Here is a 27,987-nt window from a genome sequence, read left to right as displayed (position 1 = left end):
GGAGGGAGGCGGGAGGTTTTGGACACGTGACGGCTGCGTTGCCTAATGAGCGGGCGAGGAAGCTCCGCGGCTGAAAGGATACACGTTTGAGGAGGTCGGGAGGGACGCTCGGGAGGAGACGCGTTTCTGGACTGCTTGCTGCTGCGGGGGAGCGTGGCAAGAAGTGAGTTTCCCCACTTATACTTGGACGGCCGAAGCAGGGTGGTCTCCTTTTCTCCGCCGTGGCCCGCGGGGTTCTTATGAGGGGTATTGGTGGGGTGAGGAGAACGAGGGGATGAAAGGGGGCGATGCAGGGGCTCGAGGGTGGGAGAAGGGAGGGGAAAGACGAGAGGCTCGTATGAATGTGGGGAGAAAGTTAATAAAAATGGGAGAAAGTGCTCGGGGGGGGGGGAGGAATTGCCACCTGCTAATGGGATGGATGGAGCTGGTGGGGTCAAGGTTAAAGAAGCATCTGGAGCGAAATGGCTCGTGAGAAGGACGGTGGGTGGAAGACGGGATGGGAAAAGAGAAGTGGGGGGGGAGACTAGTGAGGGGGGAGTGTGGTTGGGGCGAGTGGCGGTCTGGAAAGGGCAGGAGAGAGCGAGGGGGAGGCTGAATGTGGAGTGGGGTAGAGCTGTTGCTGGCCCTTCATGATGGAGAGGGGGAAGGAAGATGGGAGCAGGTCTGCGTGGCTTCGCTGAAGGGAAGTTTGTGGGAGAGGAGAATGTGGTTGGGATGGATAAAATGGTCCTGCTTTGTGCAGAGTACGCTTTGAGACCGGAGCTGGGTGGGATAAATAAGGGGAGACTGGGGTGAAGTGGAAAGGGGGAAAGTGCGTGGGGGCAGATGGCGATCCAACAGGATAGATTGGAGGGATGGGGTGAGTGCATTTCTGTGTCACAACTAGGACTGTTAACATGCCACTACAGGGGTGACTGTGGTCTTTGTAACTTCATATTACATTTTTTAAAAAGTGTAGTGACAATTTTTTGTATGACAATTTTTAAAAGGCAGATCTGGAAAAAATCCCAGGTGCCAAGTTTCCCAAGTTCCTGCTGGTGTTTATGGGGACAACTTGTATAGCCTGAAATATTTTTCCACCTCTTTTTTTTCTGTGGTCGATAAACTGCTGGGCAGAGGTGGATGAATGCTCAAAGTATAACATCCCTGGGTTCTGAACAATGTAATGTTGATTGGTAGAACACCTGAAAGGTATTTCTCAGCTCTATGCAGGGCTGCCTTTCAAAACGGGGTGCTGATTGTGTGGCGTTAAACACTTTTCTGGAGGTGTAGTGCAATTTGTTTTGTTGCATTTTGGAAAATTAAGTTTAAGCTGCACTCTTGTTTGCCTCGGGTTCTTTTTCTGGGCATTCAGCCAGGTTCTTTGGCAGTTTCACTGCTAGTTTAGAATGTCTTTGTTCAGAAAGTTGGCCCAGCAGGTTCTCCCAAATAAATTAAAAATTGATCTTTTGAAGTCTTGTGGATTAACTTCTTTTAAAAGCCAGATTTAGACTGATGTTTTGGAAGCCAGTTGTATTTTTTCCAGCTATTGTGCTTCCAGTTGGTTTTCTGAAAATTACTTCAGCAGAAGCAGGTGAACTAAAGTTCTGTGTGCCATCAAGCACTTTATTTATATTGTAGACAGTTCATGGATGGAGACAACAAGTAACAAGAGAAGTCTTCTGTGTCTTATTCTAAACGCCTTTGAATTGTCACGGGAAATGGATCAAACTTATGCTTGACATTTCCTGGATATCTCAGTATCAGTTTTTAAGTGAAATAAGCCGCTTGCTTGCCATTCCCTGAACTCTGCTCAAGTAATGCTGGCCTTGTTTTGAGGGAGACCGAGGAGGAGATGAGCTGAGATCTTGCTGCTTTTTCTTTGATGTTTTAGACTGCAGTCCACACTTGCATGCACGTCAGCAAATCCAAGCTGCAAGGACTGCTTTTGCATCTTTGCTGTGCCGGGTGAATGACCCATCGGATCTTGGATATTGTATTTGTCAGGCCAAGAATGTTCATGTGAGAAGAGGGTATGAAATTAAACTTAATGTGATGAAAGCATCTTTCTGCCCTTTTCCAAAAGCTATCCATGTTTCTTGGTCTCTCTGAATAAACAGTTCCATTTTTCTTTGTTGGCAGTGAATAGGCACCCAGGTCCCATTGCCTGCGGTTGGAACTTATGCTAAGTGGGAGTTTTGGGAGTAAGGCTGAACCAGACCAGGGTGAGAATCTATCCTCAACTTGACAATCACATTGCTGGAAGAACAACTCATCTTGACTTCCAGTGGAACAGCAAAGAGGTAAGAGTCACATGTACTACTGGGTGAGTTTCTTATTTCTTGCTCATTGAATCGAGAATCTCTTAATTAATTAATTTATTTATTATTTATATTTTTATCCCGCCCTCCCCGTAGGCTCAGGGCGGCTTACACGGCATATCGCCGAATCATACAGTAAAACAGTAAAAACATTAAAATATTAAGACCAGTTACATTCATAGAAAAAATATTTGGTGCTCCTCTCCTAAAAACAAGATGGCTGTCTCCTGAAAAGTCTCATCTAAGTGCCCACATCAAGATGACCCAGTACCCAAATCCAGGGGCGTTGGTGGTACCATGGCAGTGGTGGTACCATGGCGGTGGCGGCTCCTATTCGAACGCCTGGCGGAAGAGGTCCATCCTGCAGGCTCTGCGGAACTGTGCTAGGTCCCGCAGAGCCCTGATCTCCTCTGGGAGCTCATTCCACCAGATAGGAGCCGCCACTGAAAACACCCTATTCCTGGTCACAACGAGTTTGATGACCCGGGGACCAGACTGGTCCCTGGCCATATAGGGCTTTAAAGGTAATAACCAGCACTTTGAAGTGAACCCGGTACGCTATAGGCAACCAGTGCAGCGCTTTCAGCACAGGCTGGATGTGATCTCGTCTAGGAAGATCCATCAACAGCCTGGCTGCAGCATTCTGCACTAGTTGCAGCTTCCGAATTTGCAACAAAGGCAGCCCCATGTAGAGAGCGTTACAGTAGTCTAGCCTCGAGGTGACCGTCGCATGGATCACAGTGGCTAGGTCCTCCCGGTCGAGGAAGGGAACCAACTGCCGTGCCAGCCGAAGATGGTAGAATGCCGACTTGGCAGTGGCTGCTACCTGGGCCTCCATCGTTAATGAGGAGTCCAGGAGCACCCCCAAACTCCTAACCTCCGACGCCGGCACCAAAGGCGCCCTGTCGAAGGTCGGGAGAGGGAGTCCCAACCCCGGACCGATCTGACTCAGCCCCAGGACCTCCGTCTTTGCCGGGTTTAATTTCAGCCGACTCAGTCTGAGCCACCCAGCCACAGCCTGTAACGCCCGACTAAGGTCATCGGGAGTGGAATCCGACCGGCCGCCCAACATCAGATACAGCTTGGTGTCATCAGCGTATTGATGACACCCCAGCCCACAACTCCGGGCAATCTGGGCAAGGGGGCGCATGTAGATGTTAAACAACATCGGGGATAGCACTGCCCCCTGAGGTACCCCACATTCAAGGGGCCACCTCCGGGACTGCTTAAGGAGTGGCATTGTGCAGATCTTGGTCAATAATGAAAGATATCTGGAGGAATGAGAGTTGAGGGATGGGGCAGGCAGCAAACAATGTAATAATAATAGCTCTAAAGAGTTGGCTGTACATATATTTAAAGCCAAGGTAAATGTGGCTCCAACACCCTGCATGAGAGGGGGTCTGGTTAAAATGGTCTACCCATGAAGGCTCAGGAATCCTACTGGATTCCAGAACTCTCTAGGGGAGTTACCAGACACATTCCCAGCTGAGGCTTCAGTGGGAGTGTGGAACATGAAGCTCCTGGAAGCTATCGACAAGGTTCCCCTTCTATGACCACTTCCACCCCTAGGGCATAAACCAGCCCTCTGCTTTACTGTGCATCTGGGTGACCTGAAGAGGGCTGGGAGACGTCTAGAATGATGCTGGCAGCAAACCTGTACCCAATCTGATAGATTACACTATAAAGCCCATTGAAAGACCTATGAAGAGGCAGTGATGGTGGCAAAGAAATGTTGCTTCTGTAGTGTCAGCTAGCTCACATTCATCCTGATTGTTCAAGGTAGTTCCTTACTCTGACCTGGATGGCAGTTGTAACATAGGCACACTAGTAGGCAGGACTAATATACCATCTGGTCTGTTCATGGATCATTTTGCCACAGTTTCCATGGTGAATGTTGACAAGATCCTGGGGTTGATTAAGGCCACTACTTGCACTCTGGATCCTTGCCCATCCTGACTGCTAAAATCATGTAAGGACCACATCAACAGACCCTTGGCATATATTGTAAATCAGTCACTAACTCAGAGCACCTTCCCTCAGCCACTCAAAGATGCAGTTATCCATCTGCTACCTAAAAAATGATCCCTACAGAAAAATGATGTGGCCAATTATTACCCAGTCTGTCATAGAATCACAGAATCTACTACCCTAATCCTATTGCATTATTTATTGAATATCCCATCTGTCAATTGTATTGACTCACTATAATCCACCTTGAGTCCAAGTTAGAAAGGCGAACTATAAATAAGGTAAAAGAAATATAATTATTTTTAAAGTAAGTACAGCATGAGTAATTTAGAGCATCCATACATTATGTTCAGCAGCCGCGTTCAACGCTATGTTTCTTTTTAAACGCCAATCAATGGCCTTAGGGTATAAGAGACTGGACATTGAATGAGCAAAGTACCCATTATACGTGTCAAGTCAAGTGTGGTCATGCCAAAATGAGCATGTGTTAACTGACAAAGCTGTAACCAGAGTCCTGCACATTTTCTGTGTGTTGCAGCGTATGCAATTTTCAGAACGGAGTCCCGCAGGTGAATTTCTTATGGCATCCTTTTTCCAACTGCTTTTTGCTTTCCCTTGCAAGCCAAGATTATTGCTTATAGCAATATGTCTAGTGTATCTCTAACAACTGTAATTTGTAGATAAAAGTCAAGATTTGCCTATTGTAAACAAACTTCACAATATTAACCATAGTGAAATACCATACAGGACATGTTCATGAGGCCACTATGGCATCCTTAGCATAGCAGATACACATGGAGGCTGTGTAAAAGACCAAGTGGAACACACTCCTCTTCCCCCCCCCTCCCCCCAGAAAAGCTGAAAGCAATCTGAATGGCAGATTGGGCCTTCTTCTGATATCTTGGGGTTTGCCTGTAATTTGTGCTAAGTTGTCTGTGCCGTAATTATATCATGTGATTCCTTGAAGAGTGCATGGTAAGCTACAGAATAGTTTGCATTGCTTTAAGTAGCAACGCCTGTTATCTTCAGTCAACAGCAATAAAAAGTTGGCAGAATTCAAGGCTGTGGGTCTGATTTGCATGTAGGACTCACAGTGACAAAGCAGTCGCCACACTAGAAAATAAGCTTTGGTACCATTATACGTGTGTCCCATACCCTGTAATCTTGACCCCTTTCTTCCCCTTTTCATCAACATCACTGTTTTATGCGTAGGTTTAGGCTCCAACCAGAGACTCCTTAATGTAATGAGAAAAATCTTTTTGGAATTTTTTGGGGAGAGATTATTCGAGGTTAGGGTGATAGTTTCTCTGGGCCAGTTCTGCCTGTCTTGGGTCACACAGAAACTTTGATAATTGGAAACAATGGTATTTTGCGGAAGTTGGTTGCTTAGGCACTAGTTGGTTGTGTTGCCCTTTTCTCACTCTTGCAGTCTTCCACCAATGTCTTGAGGAGAATGAATTGTTCTTGTAGTTCCTATGGGTAATTGAATTACATTGAGAATTTGGAAGACAGGGATTCAAATTGGAGCGGCATGGAAGTTAATAATTATGACTCCAGTATAAACAGCAGTTCTGGATGTTGTGTGTCAGTGCTGTTGGACACTGCTCTTTGTAAACTTTGATCTGCCATGCATGGAAAACTGGTCTTTTGCCAGGGGTGACTGGACAAGCTTGAAGTAAATGCCCATCTGGCCTACTGAAGGATGCCTTGACATGTTGCTGGCTCAAGACAGCTCAGAACTGGAGAAGCCTCTGTGGTGTAACACGGTACTTCTAAAGCTGCCTTCATACCAAGTCATACTGTTGCTCTGCTTAGGCCAGTGCCATCTATTACAATTGAAAGGTCTGAGGTGGGGGACTTTACCATTCCTGTTAAATTTTAATACCTTTTAACTATGGATGCCGGGGACTAAACCAGAGATCTTTGGCCTGCATAGCGTATGATTTGTGGTCCCATCTTTTCTCTGTACAGGTGTATCCTTATTCTTTAGCAGTTCACTGTACAGTTTTTGGCCTGGAAATAGCTCTTTAAGGATGAAAGATCAGAGGGGCGTGGCGGAGCTGTCGAAGATGGTGGTCGCATAATTGTACAGCTCCTGAGCCCGAAGTACTCTCCCACACTTAAAAAACGTCCTACCGACCCAAGCTTTTAAGAAAGGCTCTGCCTGATATGGGGAAAACTGATCCGACTAAGAATAAAGTGGTCTCCGGCACTTCCCACACCATTAAAGATCATTTTGGAGCTGAAACGAACAGAGGCCTTGCAAGGCCAGAAGGAGCCCAAAATGGCGGCAACTGAAAAATCAACGGAGAACATGCCGCAGCAGTCTTCAGACCCGGCGATTTTAGCCTACTTAAAAACTATGGAGGCAAGTCTGATGGATCGTATTTCCACACTTACATCGCACGTAGAAGACATCAAGCTCTCAGTTGCTCAGGCAGTGGAAAAAGTGGAATCAGCATTGGAGAACAGCTTGGAAAATCAGGCAAATATAAAACTTATATGTGAGCATGTGACAGATGTAAATGATCGTTTGATTGCAGTAGAAACTGAACAAAAAATGATTAACTTAAAACTTCGTGGTTTTCCGGAGGAGGCGGAAGGGACAGCAGATTTAATCTCTTTTATTGCCCAGGCCCTAAAGCTTGAAGAGGGTGTATATCCAATTATTACTAAAGCAGCCAGACTGGGTTCTAAAATTTTTTTTAAAAAACCATACCCAGAGACATTATAGTGACTATACCAGATATGAGAGTGAGAAAAAGAATCCTATCTGAGGCACAGAATGCTGACACCTTCATATACAACGGAGAACGCATCGCCATTTTCCCTGATGTGCCGAGAGAAGCCCTACTAATACGGAGGAAGCTGAAAACCACTACTAAGCAACTGCAGGAACTAAACCAAAAATACAAATGGTTGCCATAGGGCAAACTGTATGTATACTATCAAGGATTACATCTCTATGCACATGACGAGGACTCTGGGGAAAAACTTCTGCAAGTCCTGCATAAAGAAACTCCAATGGAACATGAAGGCAAAAGATCAGTCAAGCGAAGAAATCTATTCCCATTATCGCCAATGAAATCCAGAAAACTCCCAGTATATGCTGGAAGCAGATAAGTTGTATAGGAGTCTGCTTGCACGCTTGGCTGTCAATCACAATTGCTTTTTTGAGATGCATGTAGTTTAATACTGTTTAATTGTATGAAAGGTAGTTTATAATACTGGAAAATGACTTGCGGGAGAGGGAAAGGGGGGAGTTGCAACAGTTTGTTTGCCTTTCTCTTTATCAGGGGACAGAAGATAGCACCAGAGCTATCTAGCCAGCTTGTCAGAGGCTGGTTCCTGGATTCCCTTCATAGAAAGATAGTTTTTCACGCTTTACTTACGCTGAAGGTTTTAAGTTGGGTTTAAGTGGGAGGGTGAGGGGTTTAGTTTAACTGGTTCAAGGTAACTGTTAAGGTTTATAAGTTAGACAAAGTAATCAGGAGGTTCCTCAGGTTAAATTGGGTACGATATGCAATTTGTGCTGTTACAAAAATGGAAGCATATAAAATACGCACAATTAATGTTCGCGGATTAAGTAATGATGTTAAAAGACGGAGAATAACTTCTGTATTTTTAAAAGACAGGCCTGACATCATCATGATGCAAGAAACACATTTAAAAAAAGAAGACCAGGTAGTGTTAAAATCCTCTTGGTATAATCAGCAGTTCCAAGCACACGGTTCCTCCAAAGCCAGGGGTGTTGCCATTTTAATAGCAAAAACAGTGAAATTTGAATGCAAAACCAAATGTCAGATCCTCTGGGAAGGTACGTGTTTGTTAAAGGCTTATTGGATGGGGAAGAAACCACTTTAGTTTCTATGTACGCACCTAATGCTCAACAAACCCAATTCCTAGAAGATGCTTTATTGGAATTTAACAAATTTCAAGATGGAATGGTTCTAATAGGCGGGGACTGTAATATGGTTGTTGACAAATATCTTGATAAATCGCACTCCAAAACACCAAAGCACAACCAAAGGAAGAGATATACTAAATATTTATTTATTTTATTTATTTTTCACATTTGTACAAGGCCTTTGCAAAAAACTTAACAGGCCCACTGTCCAAAATATGTAATACCATTTTAAACACAGGTGAAAAACCACCCTCCTGGGGAGAGGCTATAATTACCAACATTCCCAAGGAAGATAAAGATTTCAGTAAGCCAGAGTCATATAGGCCGATAGCACTTCTCAACTGTGATTCAAAAATGTTATCTACTATTTTAGCGAAAAGATTACAAAAATTTATTTCCGAATATATAAACCTCGATCAAACTGGGTTTATTCCTAATCTGTCCATGATGGATAATATTCATAGAACTTTACATATCATCTCACACTGTAAAAACCAAAAACAAGAAGCAATTTTGTTTACTGTAGACTTAGAGAAAGCTTTTGATAGTGACAGTATTGACTATTTAAAACTGTTATATCACATGGGCTTTGGAAAGCAATTTTTAAATGCTATTAGTTGTATTTATAATAACCCCACTGCAAAAATTCGAGTGGAAAACAACATGAGTAGAACCATAAAAATGAGCAGAGGTACACGGCAGGGGTGTCCCCTGTCACCCTTATTATTCGCTTTAGTCATCGAGCCTCTGGCGGATGCTATAAGAGTATGCCCAGATATTACAGGAATAAAGATTGGAGGCCGAAAACATCTTATTAGTATGTATGCAGACGATTTGTTAATTTTTCTATCTAACCCCGGTAAATCACTAGAAGCCTTACAAAAGGTCCTCACAGAGTTGCAAACTATAACAGGACTAAAGATAAATATCAATAAATCTAAAATAATTCCATTACATATTGACAAAACTACTATGTCTCATCTGCAATCAACTTTCCCATTTAAGTGGATAAGTGAGTGCTGGAGATGTTTAGGCGTAATTATCCCTAATGATTTAAAAGATCTGTTGAAATACAATTTCTCGGAAGTGGTCAAGAGCACACAAAGAAATTTTGAACAATGGAAAAAACAACATTTTACATGGGCAGATAAAATTAATATTAAATGTTTTGTTCTACCTAAGTTTTTATTTCTATTTAGGGCTCTACCTATTCATATAGACACTAAGGTACTAGATAAATGGCAAAAATACTTGGTTGATTTTTTCTGGGGATATTAAAAACCCAGAATAAAATTAAGAAGAAAAGCAAAAGATGGCGGCTTAGACGTTTCTGACCTGATACTATGAGGCAGCTATACTTTCTAATATAGCTAGATTATTAAGGTCACAGGATAAACTACACTGGCAGCAGATACAAGAAGCAGATTGTAAAATTTTGTCATTGTCAGAATTGTACTGGAGTGATGCTAGATACAGAAAAGATATATTACTGCAAAACGAATTTTTAAAAACCTCACTAACAATTTGGGACAAGTATAGATATAAGCGGTTCGAAAGCCTACCTAGCAAGTAGATAAATGAGTACCTGCCCTAGGTGCAGGGGGGCACCCGCCTTCCAGTGTAGCGGTGGCAAGGAGGAGTAATGGTGTTGGCGGCAAGAAGGAGCGGTGGTGCTGGCGACGGCGGCGGAAAAACATGGCGGCGATTCAACAGCAGGCAGTAATTGTTCTGGGCAGGGATTGGCCCAGAAGCGCGGCGAGGCGGCGTGCAGCACGGCCGGAACCAATTGGACGGAGGCCAGTGCAGCAAAAAGTCGTCAGCCGTGGAGTATGGGAGCTTCCCCAGAAGGAGCCACTGCGGAGCCAAGCCGAGACAGAGCCCACTGTAAGGAAGCTGCAGACAAAAGAAGAAGAACAACACGCCGGTGGAGTGCCTGGTAGGCATTCACCGTCCCTGCACATGTGGCCCTAGATAGGAATGTAATAATCCCTGTAAACCGCTCAGAGCCTCCGGGATTGAGCGGTATAGAAATTGAATGTTAAATAAAATAAAATAAAGATATTACCTGAAATATCTCGTTATTCAGAATACACTGGTCAAAATTGGTTCCTGCCAGGAAAAGAAGAACAAGTGTTTAGAAATTGGAAACTGGTAGGTTTTCATTAACATAACGATTTTGTGCATAAAGGGAAATTATTGGAAAAAGCAGAAATCGAAAACAAACTAGGTGAACACCATGGTTCAGGTATTTACAACTTAATAATATGCTGCAAACTTTGATAAACAAACAGGTTTTCTCATCTTCATTAACAGAATTTGAAAGGATTCTAAAATACCAGAATGGTGGGTCGAAAGGCCTTATTTCTAAAATATACAAACTCTAATGCACAAAAAAGAACACTGCCTGGCTGAGAAGTCAAAACCAATGGCACTTATAATGTACACAGGCATATTCTAAAGATACCTGGCAAACAATATGGTCATTACCAAATAATACATCCCCTGTATTTAGTATTAGGTTCAACACATTCAAAATTTTGCATCGATGGTATTTAACACCAGCCAGACTTCATAGAATGAACCCAGCCATTCCATCTATGTGCTGGAAACAATGTGGGCAGTTGGGAGACTTTGCCCACTGTTGGTGGCATTGTCCGTTAATCCAAGACTTCTGGAAACAGATATTGACGCAAATTGTGATTATTAATGGTATTCACCTGCTTCACTAGAATCAGTAGTACAAGGAGTTAGGGTTGATTATTAGAGACTGAAAGAGTACACAGATGCAGACTGCAATATTGATTGTGGTTGCCAGGATTTCTATTGCACAATTCTGGAAAAAGAAAGAAGCTCCATCTTTATACTGCTGGCAAAACAATCTCTGGGAATATTTTGTACTTAGCCGAATCTCTAAGAGCACCTTGGAGGGAAATACAGCAAGTAAACACAACTTATTTCAAGTGACCTGGTTTCCTATATTAGAATATTTGGCAAACAGTGGCATTGTACCAAAGAATTCTTTTTATGAGAAATTGTTACACTTTTAAATATAATACATGATATACAATTGAATGTTACACTACTTTCAAAACTTCTAATTACCCACAAGAAATGGTTTTTGATATGCTCTCCTGTAGTTATATTGTGTTATATACATTGATATACGGTTAATATTTGTGTTATTGTTCGTTTGTGTATGAAAATAAAAAACAATAAATTATAAAAAAGGATGAAAGATCAATTAAACACAAAAATGCTGTAATGCAAATATTGCTTTATGGAAAAACAGATCTCAGTCTTTTGTGGGTTGCTTTCCTCCAAATCTTTGTCCATACCTCTGTGTTCATGCTCTTATATAAAAGGTATTGAGGATAATTCTCCTGAAATTAATATTATGAGTGGGAAAAGGTTTTCTTCCATTTCAGTCCCCTGTGTTCCCTTTCTCCTGAAACCATGAAGAAATTAATATCCATACATCAATCCAGTAGTTGATATGTATCTTATGAATTTATGAGACTGTCTTTAATAGGTTTATTTGGATGATCTGTCTAGCTCAGTATGGTCTGTTCCAACAGAAGTAGTCAAGCATAGCTGGGCTGGTATAAACCTCTACCTGAATTATGTTTGGAAGGGAGATGCTGGGAATTGAACTGGGCTAGGGACTGTCCCTGGGGCTGAATGTTTGGGAATACTGGATAGGAAAAGGAACTGTGTCCACACTTCCTAGTGGCACTGTTGTAATTCCAAGTACATTTTAGTCATTGAGCAGTACTGTGTCTTTATTGTGGCCAAATAGTTGTTGCAATAATGACTTTACTGTCATTGTACAATAATTTCCCCACATACGGACATACCCATGACACATAGAGTGAGGGCAACATTTTTGGAGGCACTGACCCTTGAGGAGCAGCCTTAACAGTGGACACTGTTACAAGATTAAAGTCAACAAAAGTATATGCTGTTAGTCTGAGTATAGGAATTTATAGGAACAGTTTTCTGTTTATTCCAGTGTCACTTGGAAAATGAGAAGGAGCTGCCTACTAGGATTTGGACTGTTGTTCCATCTAGTTTGGTCCTGGTTAGCTGCAGCTCTCCAGGGTCTCGGGCAGAGATTCTTCTCAGTCCTGATAGCAGATCATTGTTTGCAAAGTATTCAGTCAAGTCAAATTTATTGTTACAGTCAGTGACCAGTGCAATCATTTTACATAAAAGTATTCAGTTATCAAGAGAGAGACAGATTAGCAGAGGTGTGGCACAGGGGGAAGTGAATGCAGCTAAATTTGTTTAGAAAAGGTACATTCTTCCTTTCCACTCAGTAAAGCCCCCAATCCAGCTGTGATGACCCCTCACACTTCCCTCCCTCAGAGGTTTTTCCTCCAAAATTTTGTTCTTTTCTGTGACTGAGCCACCCCAAGTAACATGGTTTTCTTCTTGGTCTTTAAAAGATTGTTTGTCCCACCCTGTCACCAAGATATAATTTGGCTTTTAGCTCAGCCCTGGAACCTGGGGGAAGAATAAGGAGCCCTCTTGGGTGGAACCCCTTCGAATGGCACTTGAGACAATGTAAAAGTCAAACAGAACAAAATATTTTATTTTAAAGACAGGGGAATGTCAGGTGTAATGAGTTGTACAGATTGTAATTATACAAGCAAATGAGCGTTATTGAAGGTTATTTTTTTAGTTATTGAGATCCTAATATTGAGAGGCCTTTTCCCTGTGTTTTCCAAACACTACAGGGCTTCTTATGGAGCTGCGGTGGCTCAAGTGGTTAAGACGCTGAACTGCAGGCTGTGGAAGGTCAGTAGTTCAGCAGTTCGAGACCCAGGTGCCGCATGATGGAGTAAGATCCCATCTCTAGTTCCAGCTCCTGCCAGCCTAGCAGTTCGAAAGCAAGAAATTGCAAGTAGATAAATAGGTACCACTTCGGTGGGAAGGTAACAGCGTTCCATGTGCCTTGGTGTTTAGTCATGCCGGCCACATGACCACGGAAACGTCTTCGGACAGCGCTGGCTCTTCATCTTTGAAACGGCGATGAGCACCGCAACCCTAGAGTCGGATTCGACTGGCTTTCAAGCAAGGGAACCTTTACCTTACAGGGTTTCTTAGAGTTTCCTGTTTCTCCTCTTATTTCCTTGAGGCTGGTACCTTCTTTCAGGACCTAACTCCCTTCCTTTTAATCCATAATGTCTATCTAGCTCTTGAGGTGTCTCAAGCAGTTCCCTTTCCCAACAGACCAGGGATCTCCTCCCAGAGATAAGTCTCCCTGTTTAACTAGACAGGGATTCTTCTTATTTCCCAAGAAGATGTATCCCCTTTCCTTTGGCCTGAATGGGAGTCTCATCACACTACCCAACAGCCTTGCCAAATCTCGTTCCCAGTTCTTTTGTCTGCGTAAAACTGCTTTCAGCACATACTGAGACAAGAACTCTTTCAGTTCTTCAACTGAATTCTTCCTCAGCAGATTTTCAACAGTTAAGGTACAGAATCATCTCTCTTCTCTCAAATGAGGAATCTGTCAGAATCCCCATTCCCCCTCAGCACCCAGCTAATAAATTTCGACCTTTGCTGCGGCTGGCCAGTCAGAGTGCTTGGAGTAGTCTGTCACTCAGAGCTCTCCATTCTGGAGGAGATTTAACTCTTCGCCTCCTGGTACTCTGACTGTGCAGCATTTTGAAGCCTGTTTTAAGGGTTGTATCACACCTGCTTACAAAGCAATTGAAAAAAACTTGAATCAGCAAGCAAGGACACAAAGCCCCAGTTGTGCTCTTTGGATTATGGCCTATTATGTCATGTAGGTAAATAAGGGTGTGATCACACACACTAAATAATCCACTTTCAGTCCACTGTCCAACTGGGTTTTGCCAGTTCACCACTTCTGCATTGTAATTTTTGTTCGTTGCTTGTCCCTATTGCTTCAAGGTTCCACCCCCCCAATGTATTTTCCTCTCTCTAGTAGTCCCAGAGGGAGCAAAACACATGTGGAAAGTGGGGGGAGAGACCAAAAGCAATAGGGACAAATGACTGACAAAAATGGCAGTGCGGAAGTTGGAAAGTGCACTGGAAGTGGATTTAGTGTGTGTGACCGCAGCCTAGAAGGCACTTTTGGTTGTAGCCCCCAGGTTACAGAATGTGTCAGGAAGGAGCTCTGTAAGACTGAGGTGTTAAGATGATCCTTCCCAGCTAACAGCTAAAGCTGAGAAAGATGTCCAGATTTTAAAATGTTGTGATTTGCATTTTTACTATTGTTTGTATAGTATACACTTTATGAATGTGTTTTAACTCATCGCTGTAATATGCCTTGAGCTGGTGGTTTGTTGTAGGTGTCATAGAAAGCAACAGTCATGTGCAATCTGGTGCTCTTGGAATTTAGTTTCCAGGTACAACCCAAAGGAAGCAGCATCAGGGTATTCTAACAAAGGAGGTAATCACACAGTTCTGCTGTACCCCTATACTGTGAACTAACACTTTGCATGTACCAATTGCATTTTTCCTTAGAGGGATTGGATTCAGTGAACTTACGAGAGACTGTCCGGTAGAGTTGGGAGGGTGGTCAGTTGACTGCATTCAAATATTGTCTCATATTTAGTATAGGCAAAGATATCCCGGTGTGAGTGTTTCTTTAATTGAATTCTGGGCTTCTCCATTAGCTGTGGCAAAAGCCCTTTTGTGGCCAGGGAAGGTTGTAGCTCACACCCTGACAGCTCAGAAGGACTGGAAGGCTGGAGTGATCCAACCAGGGCGGAGCCAGACATCCACCCACAAGCCCAGTCTGAAGAACTGGTGTTGTGGACGAAACCCATGGGCTGGGTAAGGACAGGGACTAATGTTGTAGGGAGAGGCTGGTTGGCCACAGCTAGTGCCATGCATGGAGACAATATTCTCCTAGGTCTTTGGAACACCAGGGACGAGGTATACCCTCCTAATGCTTTTCTAATAATTGATACCTTTCTAAGAAATTACTGTTTTAAAGGTTCAGGTGTACCACTCTCTTAAGCAAAAATTTGATGTGAAAGGGGCAGCCATGTTTGATATGGGCCCAATTCATGTATAGTAGGTGAGAGGTGGGATTGGGGGTCTGCTTTTTACACCAAAGTGAGCATGGGGTAAAGGTAGCTAAACCCTACCCAAGCCTTGTTTCCATGTAGTCCATTCAGGGGGATATTTTTAAAGAGTGAGAGTGGCATCCCTTGTTTTATATATGATGGGACAAATACATGAATGAAGAATGGCGACTCTCCCATTATTTTTTGTTTGATCCTGTGGTTTGTTATTAATCTAACACTGCCCAGATGTGCATGGTTGTGTTCTGAATGTCTCATAAAGGATGGCTCATGCTTCAAGAAGTCTGTAGTCTAAATTTCCACTGTGGAGGAGTCAACATGGATCCAGGAGGGAAAGGAGAGAGGTATGGAAAGGGGAAGGACATGAACAAGGCAATGCAATCTGTAACATAAAAGGAAGTAAAGAGATTGAAAATACAAGAAGCGTATCCCAGATATAATGAGGCAAAGGCCATTTCCTCTTCCTTGTTTGTGTTTTCTAACTCTTTGCCGTGGGAGCGTACAAATAAACCCCTGTTGTTCCTCCTCCTGTAAATAGTCCCCTTAACTAGCTCCTTTTGCAACTCTGAGGAAATATTTGAGCAGCAGGCGAGAGGGTGTTTGCTTTGGAGAGGAAACAGTTAAAGTTGCCAAAGGGTGTCAGGAAATTGAATAAACTGAGAGCAGCATTCTGGTCTCATGATGCTGGGCTTATAGTATCCATCCTGGATAGCGAGTTAGTGAATCAGCTGCATGTTTGGCTCCATCTGGGCTTTTTGGCTTGTAGAAAATTAAGTCTGACAAGAGCCTGAACAGAGGTAAGAACAGTGTCTTGAAGAGAGGCTGCCAGTGCCTCATCAGCATCTTAGTGCTGTTGTTTTTAGTCTTGCATGTATGATGGGGAGATGGGCCAGATTTAACAGAGAGGAAGACTAGATGTTGACTAATAGCTGTTGGAGTTTTGACTGCATTCTTTTTCTCGGGAGAAAAACATTTGTAGGAGTATATTTGTGTGTGTGTGCTTGTTGCCTTCCTTGCAGACAGATCTAAATTTTAACAGACCGTTAAAAATTATATGCATCAAAGTATCACCCCCATGTCCAGCACATGTTGACTGTCCGGGGAGAATGTGAAGGATGAACTTCCTGTTGCAGCCACTCACTGCTTCCCAGCAGCCTTCCAGAAAGGCTGATGTTGGGTGCTGGCTTTTCCAGACTTTGGACATAGATCAAGGCTTCAGGTATGGGGGTTGAAATGACCTGGCACAATGGAAGCCTGAGAAGAACTGTGGGTAATGATTAAGTTTTATCCCTGTGTGAAAGCCTAAACCATCCTATTGTGTTCTGCATTTGTAAGGGCTGTGAGAGTACAAGGTTTGTGCTTCTTTCAAGGTATTGTGTTAAGGGAGGGAAGCTTCCTTGTGTTTATTTATCTGAAGTACTGTGCAGTAATCTAGCCAAATATGTCGTTCAACAGGCTCCCTTTTAACTAATACACAGTGAAATAGTTTGGCCGCTGAAGGCTGTAGTGTTGGGGTTTGGTTTTGTGTTTCCCCCCCCCCTCTTGTTTATATTGGTGAGAATTGAAAGTATGCTTACATGAGAGTCATCCAAGGGTTTTTGTACACACGGGAAGGTTTGACCTTGAAGCAGATGAACAATATGCTGTTTGCAGACTGCTTTTGAAATTCCTCTTGGTTACAAAGGCAGTTTGCCATGTGGCATTTTGGGGAGGGGTATTTGCCCACAGCTCACAGAACTAGTCCTGTGATTCACCAGATCCTGGCTATGAATTTTCTAAATCAGAAATTCTGCATCAAAAGGCAAAGGTGATTCATGTGCCCTGTACAAAATGTTTACTGAGGCGGTCATCTAATTAAAGAACTCTTAGTTGAGTAATGACATGAGCTCTATTTGATTAAGTAGTGATTTAAATTTTGCATGCAAGAAAAAAATAGTTCTAGAGGGGGGAAAAGCATGCTTAATATTTCAATGATGCAAGTTTGTGCTTCAGCAGACTTCATCTTAGAAGAAGCATTCCTTCTTTCTCTCACCAGAGGAATATCTAATTTAAGATGGTGTTTGCCATCTGCAGGGTTTTTTTTAAGTACCTATATTGTTAAAGAATTAAATCTGCTGACTTCATTTGTCTGCTTATTTTTAGCTAATCAAAGCAGGTAAATGATCAATTTAAGCAATTAAATGTTTCAGCCCTAATACTTATTCTGCTAAAGGCAAGGTATTAATGAAGTAAATAAATTCTGCTGGTCACAGGAAAAGGGCAGGAGTTGGGCAGGGCGCCCTGAGCACCAGAGACCAGCTCAGCATTCTTTATGTACTTCCAAGCCCATCTTTTCCAGTCTTGTGGTCTAGAGCACCCGGATGGGGTAGGAAATGGTGGTAAAATTTGAGATTCCGCTGCTGAAGTAAGTAGTTGGTTCCAGCTTCTGCTCTCAGGATTGCAGAACCCGCACGACCTTTATCATGCTTGTGAGGACATCTTAAAAAGATGGTTTGGCGTGGAAACTGTTCAGCTGCCGGTGTGAACGCTTGTCCTTAATTCATCCCAATGTGCAGAGCAGACCGAGTGCAGAAAGAGCAAATGGTTTTTCCATGTGGAACCCCCTGAAGTTTATCCAGTGGATTTGGCTGGACTGCCAGGTCTATTTGAAGTTCTGCCCAGGAGAGAGACAATGATGGCTGTCCTCCGTGGGCTTCCTCTCAAGAAGTCACACACCTTGCTTTGGAACGTGCAGCTCTGCTTGTGCTCTCCCGCGGCTTGCTTACGCAGGCTGCTTCCTGAAAGAATCCTACGTACCCTTGGCATATTGACTAGCATATCACTGCAGAGGACTCGGGCCTTGAGATGGGGGGGGGAGGCGGGAGAGAAGCATTTTTGCTCTGCCTTTTGCACACAAAGCTGCATCCCTGTTGGCGCTGCTACCGTCCCATCAGCTGCTGAGAGCCTGGTTAAACCCTGTAGTCTTTGGACTCCTATCTACTGACCTAAAGTGAAATCCTAGGAACACTTTCCTGAGAGTAAGCCCCACTGAATAGACCTGAGTAGAGGTCTGAGTAACGCTGCCTTGGATGGCCCTATTAGTCTTGCTGCTTTTCAAGTCCCGGGTGGGAGGGACTTGAGGCTCCATGGAAGAGTGCACTGTGTGGGTGTGTATGGTTTCAGGTTTAAACTTCATGCCATGGATCTCTTTCCTCTTCCAGAATCCACTTTCTCATGAAACCTTTGGCTAAGCCCATTTAGCCTTCATCCCCAATTGGAATAAAGCCCAAGTTGGTGGTGTAGCATCTACCGACATTCATTCCTTGTTACCCTGGCTTCTTCCCTCCCCCCCCTCCATGCTCACTGCTAAAATTTGGATAGTAAATTCCTTGGGACAGGGACACCCCCCCCCCGCTGTTCCTTAAAGTGTCACAGATGGCCCTATCGATATACTAATGTCGATATAATAATATACTATTATTCATGTGTGGGGCTGTCATCTGCTGAAATTTAAATCTGCAGATCGGTGCCACACTGAGGCTATGCAGATCTTTGTTCAAACTTGGGGGACTCCCCAAGTTTGCAGAAGAGTTAGAAATAGAAAAAAAAATAAAGGGGGGTTTAAATCCCCCCAAAATAGAATTGTATTGTCTGCGCACGTGCAGAACAACACAGTTAGGGAGCCAGTTGAGTTCCGCATCGATGCTGGCAGCTGCTCTGAGACCAGTAGCACTGGACACTGGCAACCACTGTGGGCCTGGGCACGATGGAGGTTGCTGGTAGCTACTGCAGTTCCAGACATAGCAAAGAAGGATGCCAGCCGACACTCTGGGCCTGGGTGCTTTGGATGCCGGCAGCTTCTCTGGACCTGGGCAGTGGACTGAGTGGTAGGTAGCAGGGCTGGGAACCTTGCCAGCCTCAGCTATTGGGGGGGGGGTATGGGATTCCCCCCAGGAGTTTTGTGGGCCCACCTCCTGTCTGTACAGTAATAGCAACATGTGGTCCCTCCCCATCTGTGGATACTTAGGTCTGCGGATTGAGGCCACAACAATGCTAACAGATTTTCCTACAAATTTGGGGGTCTCTCCAAGTTTGCAGAAAAATCTGAAATCAAAAAATAAAATATATAGGGGGGGTTAAATCCCCACCAAAATACAATTGTGTTGTCTGTACATGCGCCGACAACACAGTTAAGGAGCCCCTCCAGCTCAGCAGTGAATGTCAGCAGCTGCTCCGGTCCAGGTGGGCCCGGGTGCTGACAGCTGCTGCAGGCCTGGGCACAGAGCAGTAGGACACTGGCAGCCACTTCAGGCCCAGTCACAGCAAAGGAGGACATCAGCAGCCACTCTGGGGGTGGTAGCAGATGTCAGCAGCTGCTGTGGGCTCAGTGATAGGTGGTGGGACTAGCATTTCCTGACCTACTAGTTTTCCACATGCAGGGAGTGTTGGATAAGTTCTCGCATGTATGCTCAGCACTGTGCAGTGTGTTTTGGGCAGTTCTAATTCCCATTTCTGTGGTTTCCCCATCTGATTACGTCGCTGAGTTTTCTGACTATGACTGGGAGGGAGGCAGGAAACTGTGCCGTTACCCATCTTTACTAGCTTCTTAGTTTGTTTACTGCTGAGAATAGAATATATATATTTTTGACCATAAAAATCACCTTATTTTTGTGTTACACTGTGCGTGGATTGCTGAATAATTGGTTCAGTGTGGGTCTTTAAGAACTGTAGTCATTGCAACATAGGCCGGGGTGGCAATGAGGTCAGAATGTGAATCACTGATACTTGTCCTTTTCCAGTTTAGGGTAGGATGGAGTGGTGAGAGGATTTTGTAAGCGGTCGTTTTTGTGGGAGATAATCCCCTTTCTCAAGGCTAGACAAGATTTCTTCACTAGCCTCTTCCTCAATATGAAGGTAGTATTAATTTACATTGCAGGGTTGTCAGAAGTGCCATTAGAAGTATACATGAAGTATTTTGAATCCTCAGAGCCTTACTTTCCTAACACCAAGAGAAACCAAAGGCCATACAGGCACCGCTTAACAGCTAGAGGTGGTTGTAATAGGAAGGGTGTTGGGTGTTACAAGTTAAAACACTTCAGTATTTACTGGGTTAATGATGTTTGTTAAGTCACATATTTGTTTGTAACCAATCTATTTAGATTATAGGATGCCCGGGAACTTTGGAGCTAGTTTGTTGCTCTGATTGGAAACCAAGGTGCCAAGTATTAGCATTTTATGGCTTCTCTTCCGTCTTTGTGTTTCTTTGTTCTGACCGAGAAGAAGACGCCATGCAATTCCAGTTTTACCTTTTAGCTGTAAGGATGTAGCCATTTTAGCTCTTTGTTATTTTATATCCTGTGTACCTTTTCCCATGCTAGGTTATAGTAAACTTTTATATTCTTTTAAACACACCATGGACTCAGTCTCTTTAATACTCTGCTGAATTTACTTTAAACAAGAATCCCAAAGGGTCATTTGGGGCTCCCAGCCATGCCCTGTTTCTTAGACTTCCCAGTAGCTTACAGCAAGAGCTCCTCCTTGTGTCCCTGGTGTCCTGAATGCATGGTGTTGAAATTTCCCTCTCCCCTTGTTGGCTGCCAGTTTTCCTGGCCCCTTTAATCAGTGGTAATGTGATTATGTGGATTTCTGCCTGCAGCCTCTCCGTGCTTCTCCCATCTAGTACCATTCTAAAGATATGAGGGGACGCTAAAGTTCTGAGAACTGGATTGCCAAGGGCGGTTGGGGACCTTTCAGCTGTTGGTTAATTCTTTGCACTAATGCAATTGTAGGGCTCTCTTCTCACTAAAATGTACAGAACTGTCTTTTAGGCAATTGGGGAGGGAACAAAACCTTTTGCTCGCTTGATTCTTGAGTTGATGCAATTTAAAATGAGCCATGGGCACAATTAAACCCTGCGGCTGCACAGTTAACCTTATTTATTGTTGTGTTGGAGATATCTGCAGCTTCCCATCACCAATTTGATTAAAATGAGGTCCTTCTTGTCACATCACCAATTGACTGGGCTTCTGTTCAGTCTCTTTCATGGTCAGGATGTCTCCAGCAGCCTTTGTAGAAAATTACAGAAAGGTTGCCTGCCTGCCCTGATGTCCTTGGCTACCATCACCAGCCTTCCTGCATCTCTTCCCTCCTTCCCTGCCTCCAAGGACTATAACTGACTGCTGCATCTAGCCCTTAACAACTGAGAGGCAGCCTGTATAGCTTTATCCTGATTTTCCCAGCTCTAGAAAAGAACTGTGTACCATTCAGTGAGCTCCATGTGCTGTTTTTCCAGGTGTTTAAAGGCGTGAGGAACAGCAGAGATGGCCACCATATCATTGCAATGCCCCTTTACTCCTGTTGTGATCAAGGAGCATGGGACAACCTGGGCTTCCTCTCCCACGTCTAAAGGACCTTAGATAGCCCTACAGGATGCTGCAGCAACAAGGGTGTGGGCAGGGAAGCAGTAAATGCTGAAGACTTCTAACAGGAGGGGTCTATATGCACAGAAGGACAGCTGTGAGCAGATCAAAGGCAAGGTTGCAGGGTCACTGGATATCTTGTTCAGCATCTTCCTCTAGCTTCTGAGAGTTCACTGGAGAGATCAACATTATTCCAAGGTAGCCAGGCAAGAGGAACATACGCCACATGTGCATCATGCATGCTATTTGTGGTCTGCAGGTTGCAGTAATAATCATTTCTGTAGGATAAAAGTGTGAGTAGAGAACTTCTTAGGGTAGTAGTAATCTCTCTTTCTGTTTCCTCCAGGTGTTCTCAGCTTTTATCTCATAGCTTCTGGCTGAACAGGAATTTTAGTTATTAGGTCAGAGGGACCCATATACAGAACACTCTAGGCTAGTGTTCAGTGTTTGGACATCAGCACAGTGGATTTCTAGGGCATAGCTTGATCTGTGAGCCCCCTAATCCATACACATTAATACAGATGAGGTGATTGGTTGAAGCTTAGAGATGATTGCCCAGAGTTCAGTAGTCACATTTGTCCCCCCTTCCTCAACACTTAGCTGTAGGTCACAGTTTCCTGGCTTAGAGTCCTCCTGCTTCCTAAAAAAGAGTGGTTACAAAAGTCTAGTGTATTTTTCTGTCTCTTAAATATCTAGTAGAATTTTTTTTTTCAGAGGCCCTGTAAGTGATAATGACTCTTCTTCGGTCTACATTCTTTTCTTTTCTTTTCAGTACAACCACTGTAGCTTCTCTATATGCTTCTACAAACCACTGGTATTTATGTAACCTTCCAAGCTGAGTTGCTTACTCTTGTCTGGAAACTTGGCTTTTATTTTAAAATGAAAATCAAATGTTGCTCTGTGTTGTGACAGATGCTCAGAATATGCATGGTCTTGATCTAAGGGCAAAGGAGCCTTCAGGTTCTTAAAGCTGCTTTTTCAGGAGCTGCTCAAATTCTCTATGTTTCTCTTCCTAATGGCTACTGTTGTTTCTTCCAGGCTCCCTTAACATCATCTGTGGTACTTCAGGAGCCAGGATGCAACACGAACATAATCATATGGTGCACTTGGACCATCAGATGAATGGCTCGGCAACAAGCACCCCTGATCCTCATGCGCACCATCACACAGTGTCATCGTCAGAGCACTCAAATCATGGTGGAGGAATGATGATGGTGAGTAGAACAACCCTCTGCCTGATGCATCTTTTGCACTAAAAGACTCTTGGGAGGCAGTCAGCAGAGGTACATGCAGGAGCCGTTGAAAGTCTTGGCACTGCCCCTTCCTATGTGCTTCCATCTGCTTTTCTGACCAGCAGAACTCATATCCCACTGGATCTTTCTTGCTCACAGATGCTTTCCAAAGTTTCCAGTTTTCCGATTCGAAAAATGGGAGGGAGGAGTCTTGGGGGGAATAGAGAGGAAAAAAACATTTTTCCAGAGTTTTTTGGTGAGCCTTCACTTCTGCACTTTTAAGAAAGAACCCGCATGCTAATAGTTCTTTGGTTTTAGCTACAACTGAGTGCTTGTGCTTAGAAAATATGAAGGTTTTACTGTTTGTTGATACCAACATTATTATGAAGCCTGATCACTTATGAAATGGCCAGTTTGTGCAACCAAGTACATTCCGGCCCTCATACCATTATCTAGAGAATAGAATTGGCCCTAGCAGTGAGAGGGGCATGGATGTGTGTCTTAAATGTGTTTATTATCCTAGTGTATGCATTTGCACCCCCCTGCTCCAGCCTAAAGTGGAAATAAGGGGTTTGTCTAGCGGTTTTGTTTAGCATCAGAAGCACTATAACCCAGAAACATTTCTCATAGCTTCAGACCAGCGATGCAGTTGAGACCCTGTCTCTCCCATGAGTTGAAAGAGGATCAGAGTCACAGGGTGTAGGCCAGTCCAAAATTGTAGAGAAGAGATGTTGGCCATCCTTATTTCAGATACATCATTTTGGTGCAGCTATGGAAATGTCCTCTGCCCTGTTCACACATGCATACACATACTACATTTGGTTTCTACTTAAGGCTGATCAAGTGGAAGAAAATCAGGGTGGGGAGTAATCACTGTAGTTCTTAAGTCAGTAAATTTGCATAGGCCCAGAGACTGCAGTCCCAGCTCCTCTCATTTGAAGCTATGGTGTCAAAAGCCCTTACCGTTTGCAAGGCTTTGTGTCAGGGCATTAAGTTGGCTCTCTGTCTTTTCTGCAGGAAATGACCTTCCACTTTAGCTATAAGAATGTGCCTCTCCTGTTTTCTGGGCTTGTCATCAACACAGCTGGAGGTGAGTGAATTGGCCTGCATGATGGTGGCCCTTTTCGTGCTGCTGAGAGAGGTCAAAATAACCAGGTGGCCTCAACTGAAATCTTGTAAATTGCCCTTCTTTCCTGGTGTAACTCTGATACAACACTGGCTTTCAGACTTCAGGGAATCCTTTCCATGGTGACTTGGGTACAGAGGAGCCCATAAACCTCTGCCATGGAACTCCAGTGTTACATGGAGGATATTGGAGTGTGTTCTAGGGAGCATGCTTTGGTTGTGTGGAATCCAGGCAGAGCCCATAGGAGCCTCACTTGAACTGAGAATGCATCTAAGGAAACATCCAAATCTCCTGTATGGCTGGGCATTGAAGGAAAAGATGTCCAGTTATCCTGGGCAACAGGTGTCTGGCAAGACCCTTCTGTGCCCAAGTCCTTAGAGAGCTGCTGCCAGGCAGAGCAGACCAAACTGAGCTAGACAGATCAAGAGTCTGGTTCAAAGTAAGGAAGCTTCTTATAGTCTTCAGCAAAAGATGCTGCAGGGAGAGCACAGCCAGATAGAACCTGGGGATGCAAAGCTGGAGCTCCTTAATATTTCAACTCTGCAGCTTCAGACCTTAACTGGGATCAGGGTGATTGGGTTGTTGCAAGCATCCCACATGACGTTAGGCAGTTTGCACACCATTCTTCAGAACTGGGTGTGTCTGGGCCCTATCAGCCTCCTTCTCGGGTCCTGTTGATGCCTGGTAACCAGAACTTTAACTTTGAATTATCCCTGTATTATATATGAGCCCTTCGGATCTATTATTTTCTCTGATCTCATCCTTATCAAAATCTTCTTCCCCTGCCTCATCCTCCCAGGTCCCTGTGTATGTGTGCGCATGTAACACACATACCTCTAATATTTTTCTGTCCACTTGATACATCTGACAAAGTAGGCAGTTGTCTACAAAAACTGAGGCTGCTATAAATGTGCCACAAGGTGCCTCAAGATTTTCTTTCAGGAGGTTATTGATGTTTTAATGTCTGCTTCTATATTTGAAATACATAATACATTTGGTAATGCAACTGATCTTACCTGTTGTACGTAACAGCTCATAATATTTGACAAACCTGATTAATTTATATTTTCCCCTCACCCCCTTTTCCCTTCTGTAGCCCACCTTTTTTCTGAGAAAATAATAAAGTTATTAATTAAAAAAAAAAATTCTTTCAGGAGGAAAGATGCTGACTATAGCTACTACTCAGTCACTCAGCCCTCCTTGTAAATCATAACAAAGGCCAGGCTGGCCAGTGCTGCTTGTTAAGTCTGGCCATCTGGTAACTGACAAACACAAAAGGACCTCCCAGTATCAAAAGTACCAACAACAAGGAATAAACTGGGTAAGTCACTAACAATTGCAAAATGAATCTATTATATAGTATCTGTAAATATTACACACTGAAAACTGTACAATACAAATCTACAAAGATAAATACAATATAGTGCAGTTAGGCATCCTGACCTTTGAAGTTTGTTGGTATTCAGTTATGCCCGATATAAGAACTGTAAACTTTGTGGAATACAAGACCTAGTCCTAGTATAAAACGCATAGCAACCTAGGAAGGATTGGTACAACTACAGAAAATTATCATACAACACATGCAAAATATTACTTCTGATGAAGTCTACTTGCGAAACGAAGTTGAAGCCGGACTCTTCGTTAACATCTTTGAACTAATTGCACTATATTGTATTAATCTTTGTAGATTTGTATTGTACAGTTTGCAGTGTGTAATATTTACAGATACTATATAATATTCATTTTGCAGTTTTTAGCAACTTCCCCAGTTTATTCCTTGTTGTTGGTACATCTGGTAACTGAGACACTCGGGCTTTAAAAGCAAGAAAAATATGGTGGGACGCTGTTGTGCTCCCTTTTCAAATAATGCGGAATGGGGTGCTGGGTTCCATGTTTCTGAGTGATCATTGTGGCCAACTGGACCCTAATATCCATGCTCAGATTTATGGTGCTTTGCCTGGTAGACCTGGATGCCACTATCTTCACAAGAGGACAGATGGAGTTGTTGACTTCCCTCCCTTTCCATGCTAGAAATGGCTGGTGCATTTGTGGCTGTCTTCTTCCTCGCCATGTTCTATGAGGGCCTGAAGATCGCCCGAGAGAGCCTCCTTCGGAAGTCACAAGTCAGCATCCGCTACAACTCCATGCCTGTCCCAGGACCAAATGGTACCGTCTTGATGGAGACGCACAAAACAGTTGGGTGAGAAACATTGCTGTCTTTGATAGATATTGATTGGATTCTCACACACAAATGAAAGAGGTGGTAGAATGGACTGGTATCACTTCAAACTGCAGATGGAGGATCGCATTTTGGAATGTTCCCTTTGGTTATAATTTCCTTGCAGACAGAAAATGAATACAGCAAGTAAAGAGGAGACAGAGCCTCTCTGTACTGTGCTAGGGAGCCTTTTTATGTGAAGGAAATACATATAGAATACTATTAACAAATGCCGAGCAGTAGACAGAAATATAATCATAACAGGGCAATAAGTATATTAACATGACATATTGAATAATGGATATAACTGATAAGCTCCTGGGCTCTTGAATCATTCCATACTCCAGATAGCCATGCTCAATGATTAGTTATTCATCTTTGTGAATAGAGTAATAGTAACATATTCATTATGCAGCATGCAGTCAAACTGGTCTCCAAGAATTCTTTGGTTTTATTAATAAGTTAACGTGTACGAAATGACTGCCCGGGGAAATTGTCAGTAATATTCTTTGATCCATATTACATGCTTTACATTATACTTATTGTTCTGTCATGATTACATTTACACTGTTCAGCATATTCATAGTTATTTCCCAGCATATGTTAATATTCTATATGTATTTCTGCGATCATTTACATTGTCACATTGCTTATTTTTTAATATAGTCTGTTGATTTTACTTAGATCCTTTCCTCTGTGGTTGTTTCACAAGCCCCAATGAAAGTTAAATCCATTGACAATAGAGGTCCTGTATCTGAGCCATGGAGGGTGGGACTGGGAATCCAACTCCCGACCCTTGGTGTGGCAGTTCTGGTGCCAGTGCCAATGCTGAGAAGCTTGGGAGTGACCCTGGATGCCTCACTTTCAGTGGAGGCTCAGGTCACGAACACTGCCAGATTGGCCTTTCATCATCTTTGGCTGGTCGGGCAGCTGGTTCCCTATCTCTCCTCCTGTGACTTGGCTACAGTGATCCACGCAATGGTCATCTCCAGACTGAATTATTACTGTAATTTGCTCTATGTGGGGTTGCCCTTGAATTTGAATCTGACCCGGAAACTCCAGATGGTGTAAAATGCAGTGGCACACTTCCTGTCTGGGACGTCTGTGCGGGTGCCCATACAGCCAGTGTTTCACCAGCTGCATTGGTTGCCAATTGAATACCAGATCAGATTCAAGGTTTTAGTATTAACCTTTAAGGCCGTATGCGGTCAGGTACCAGCATATCTGCTTCCCTCACATCTTCCAGACGGTGCTACACATAATTTTGTTCTTTTATTAAATGCTTCTTTGATCGTACTGCTGTTTTCTTGATCCTGTTTCTGCCTTTAATCACGGAAAACTTCTTTCTGCCCCCTCACTGGCCCCCTTTTCTGATTCCACAGGCAACAGATGCTGAGCGTCCCTCACATCTTCCAGACGGTGCTACACATAATCCAAGTGGTGGTCAGCTACTTCCTCATGCTCATCTTCATGACCTACAATGCCTACCTTTGCATTGCCGTGGCAGCAGGTGCGGGCACAGGCTACTTCTTCTTCAGCTGGAAAAAGGCGGTAGTGGTGGATATCACAGAGCATTGCCATTAACGCTGGCAGTGGGCCTGAGCCTCTCCCTGTAACCTCTGGAAGGACAAGGATTACCCCCAAGCTTACTGGAAGCCATGCCAAGAAAATCTGTGGGATGCTCTCTTAATTACTTCCTGGGAGTGTGACTGACACACACACCCCCCGGCCATGCCTCTTGCGTCCCACTCCTCCCTGAGGAAGCGGCTTCCTGCTG

The 27,987-nt window shown here is 43.6% G+C and overlaps 1 protein-coding gene across 1 annotated transcript; it reads left to right on the top strand.

Moving 5' to 3' along the window:
* Positions 1-103: 103 nt before the first annotated feature.
* On the top strand, positions 104-27,975 carry SLC31A1 (solute carrier family 31 (copper transporter), member 1). The gene is made up of 6 exons (XM_015423124.1): positions 104-163; positions 2,122-2,282; positions 22,673-22,848; positions 23,884-23,956; positions 26,024-26,192; positions 27,593-27,975. The coding sequence occupies exons 3-6, from the start codon at positions 22,711-22,713 to the stop codon at positions 27,792-27,794; spliced, it is 582 nt and encodes a 193-aa protein (XP_015278610.1). The 5' UTR covers positions 104-163; positions 2,122-2,282; positions 22,673-22,710; the 3' UTR covers positions 27,795-27,975.
* Positions 27,976-27,987: the final 12 nt, after the last annotated feature.

Source organism: Gekko japonicus, unplaced genomic scaffold, assembly GCF_001447785.1.
Source record: "Gekko japonicus isolate JY-2015 unplaced genomic scaffold, Gekko_japonicus_V1.1 scaffold454, whole genome shotgun sequence".
NCBI lineage: Eukaryota > Metazoa > Chordata > Lepidosauria > Squamata > Gekkonidae > Gekko > Gekko japonicus.
This window is presented reverse-complemented; position numbering and strand designations above follow the sequence as displayed.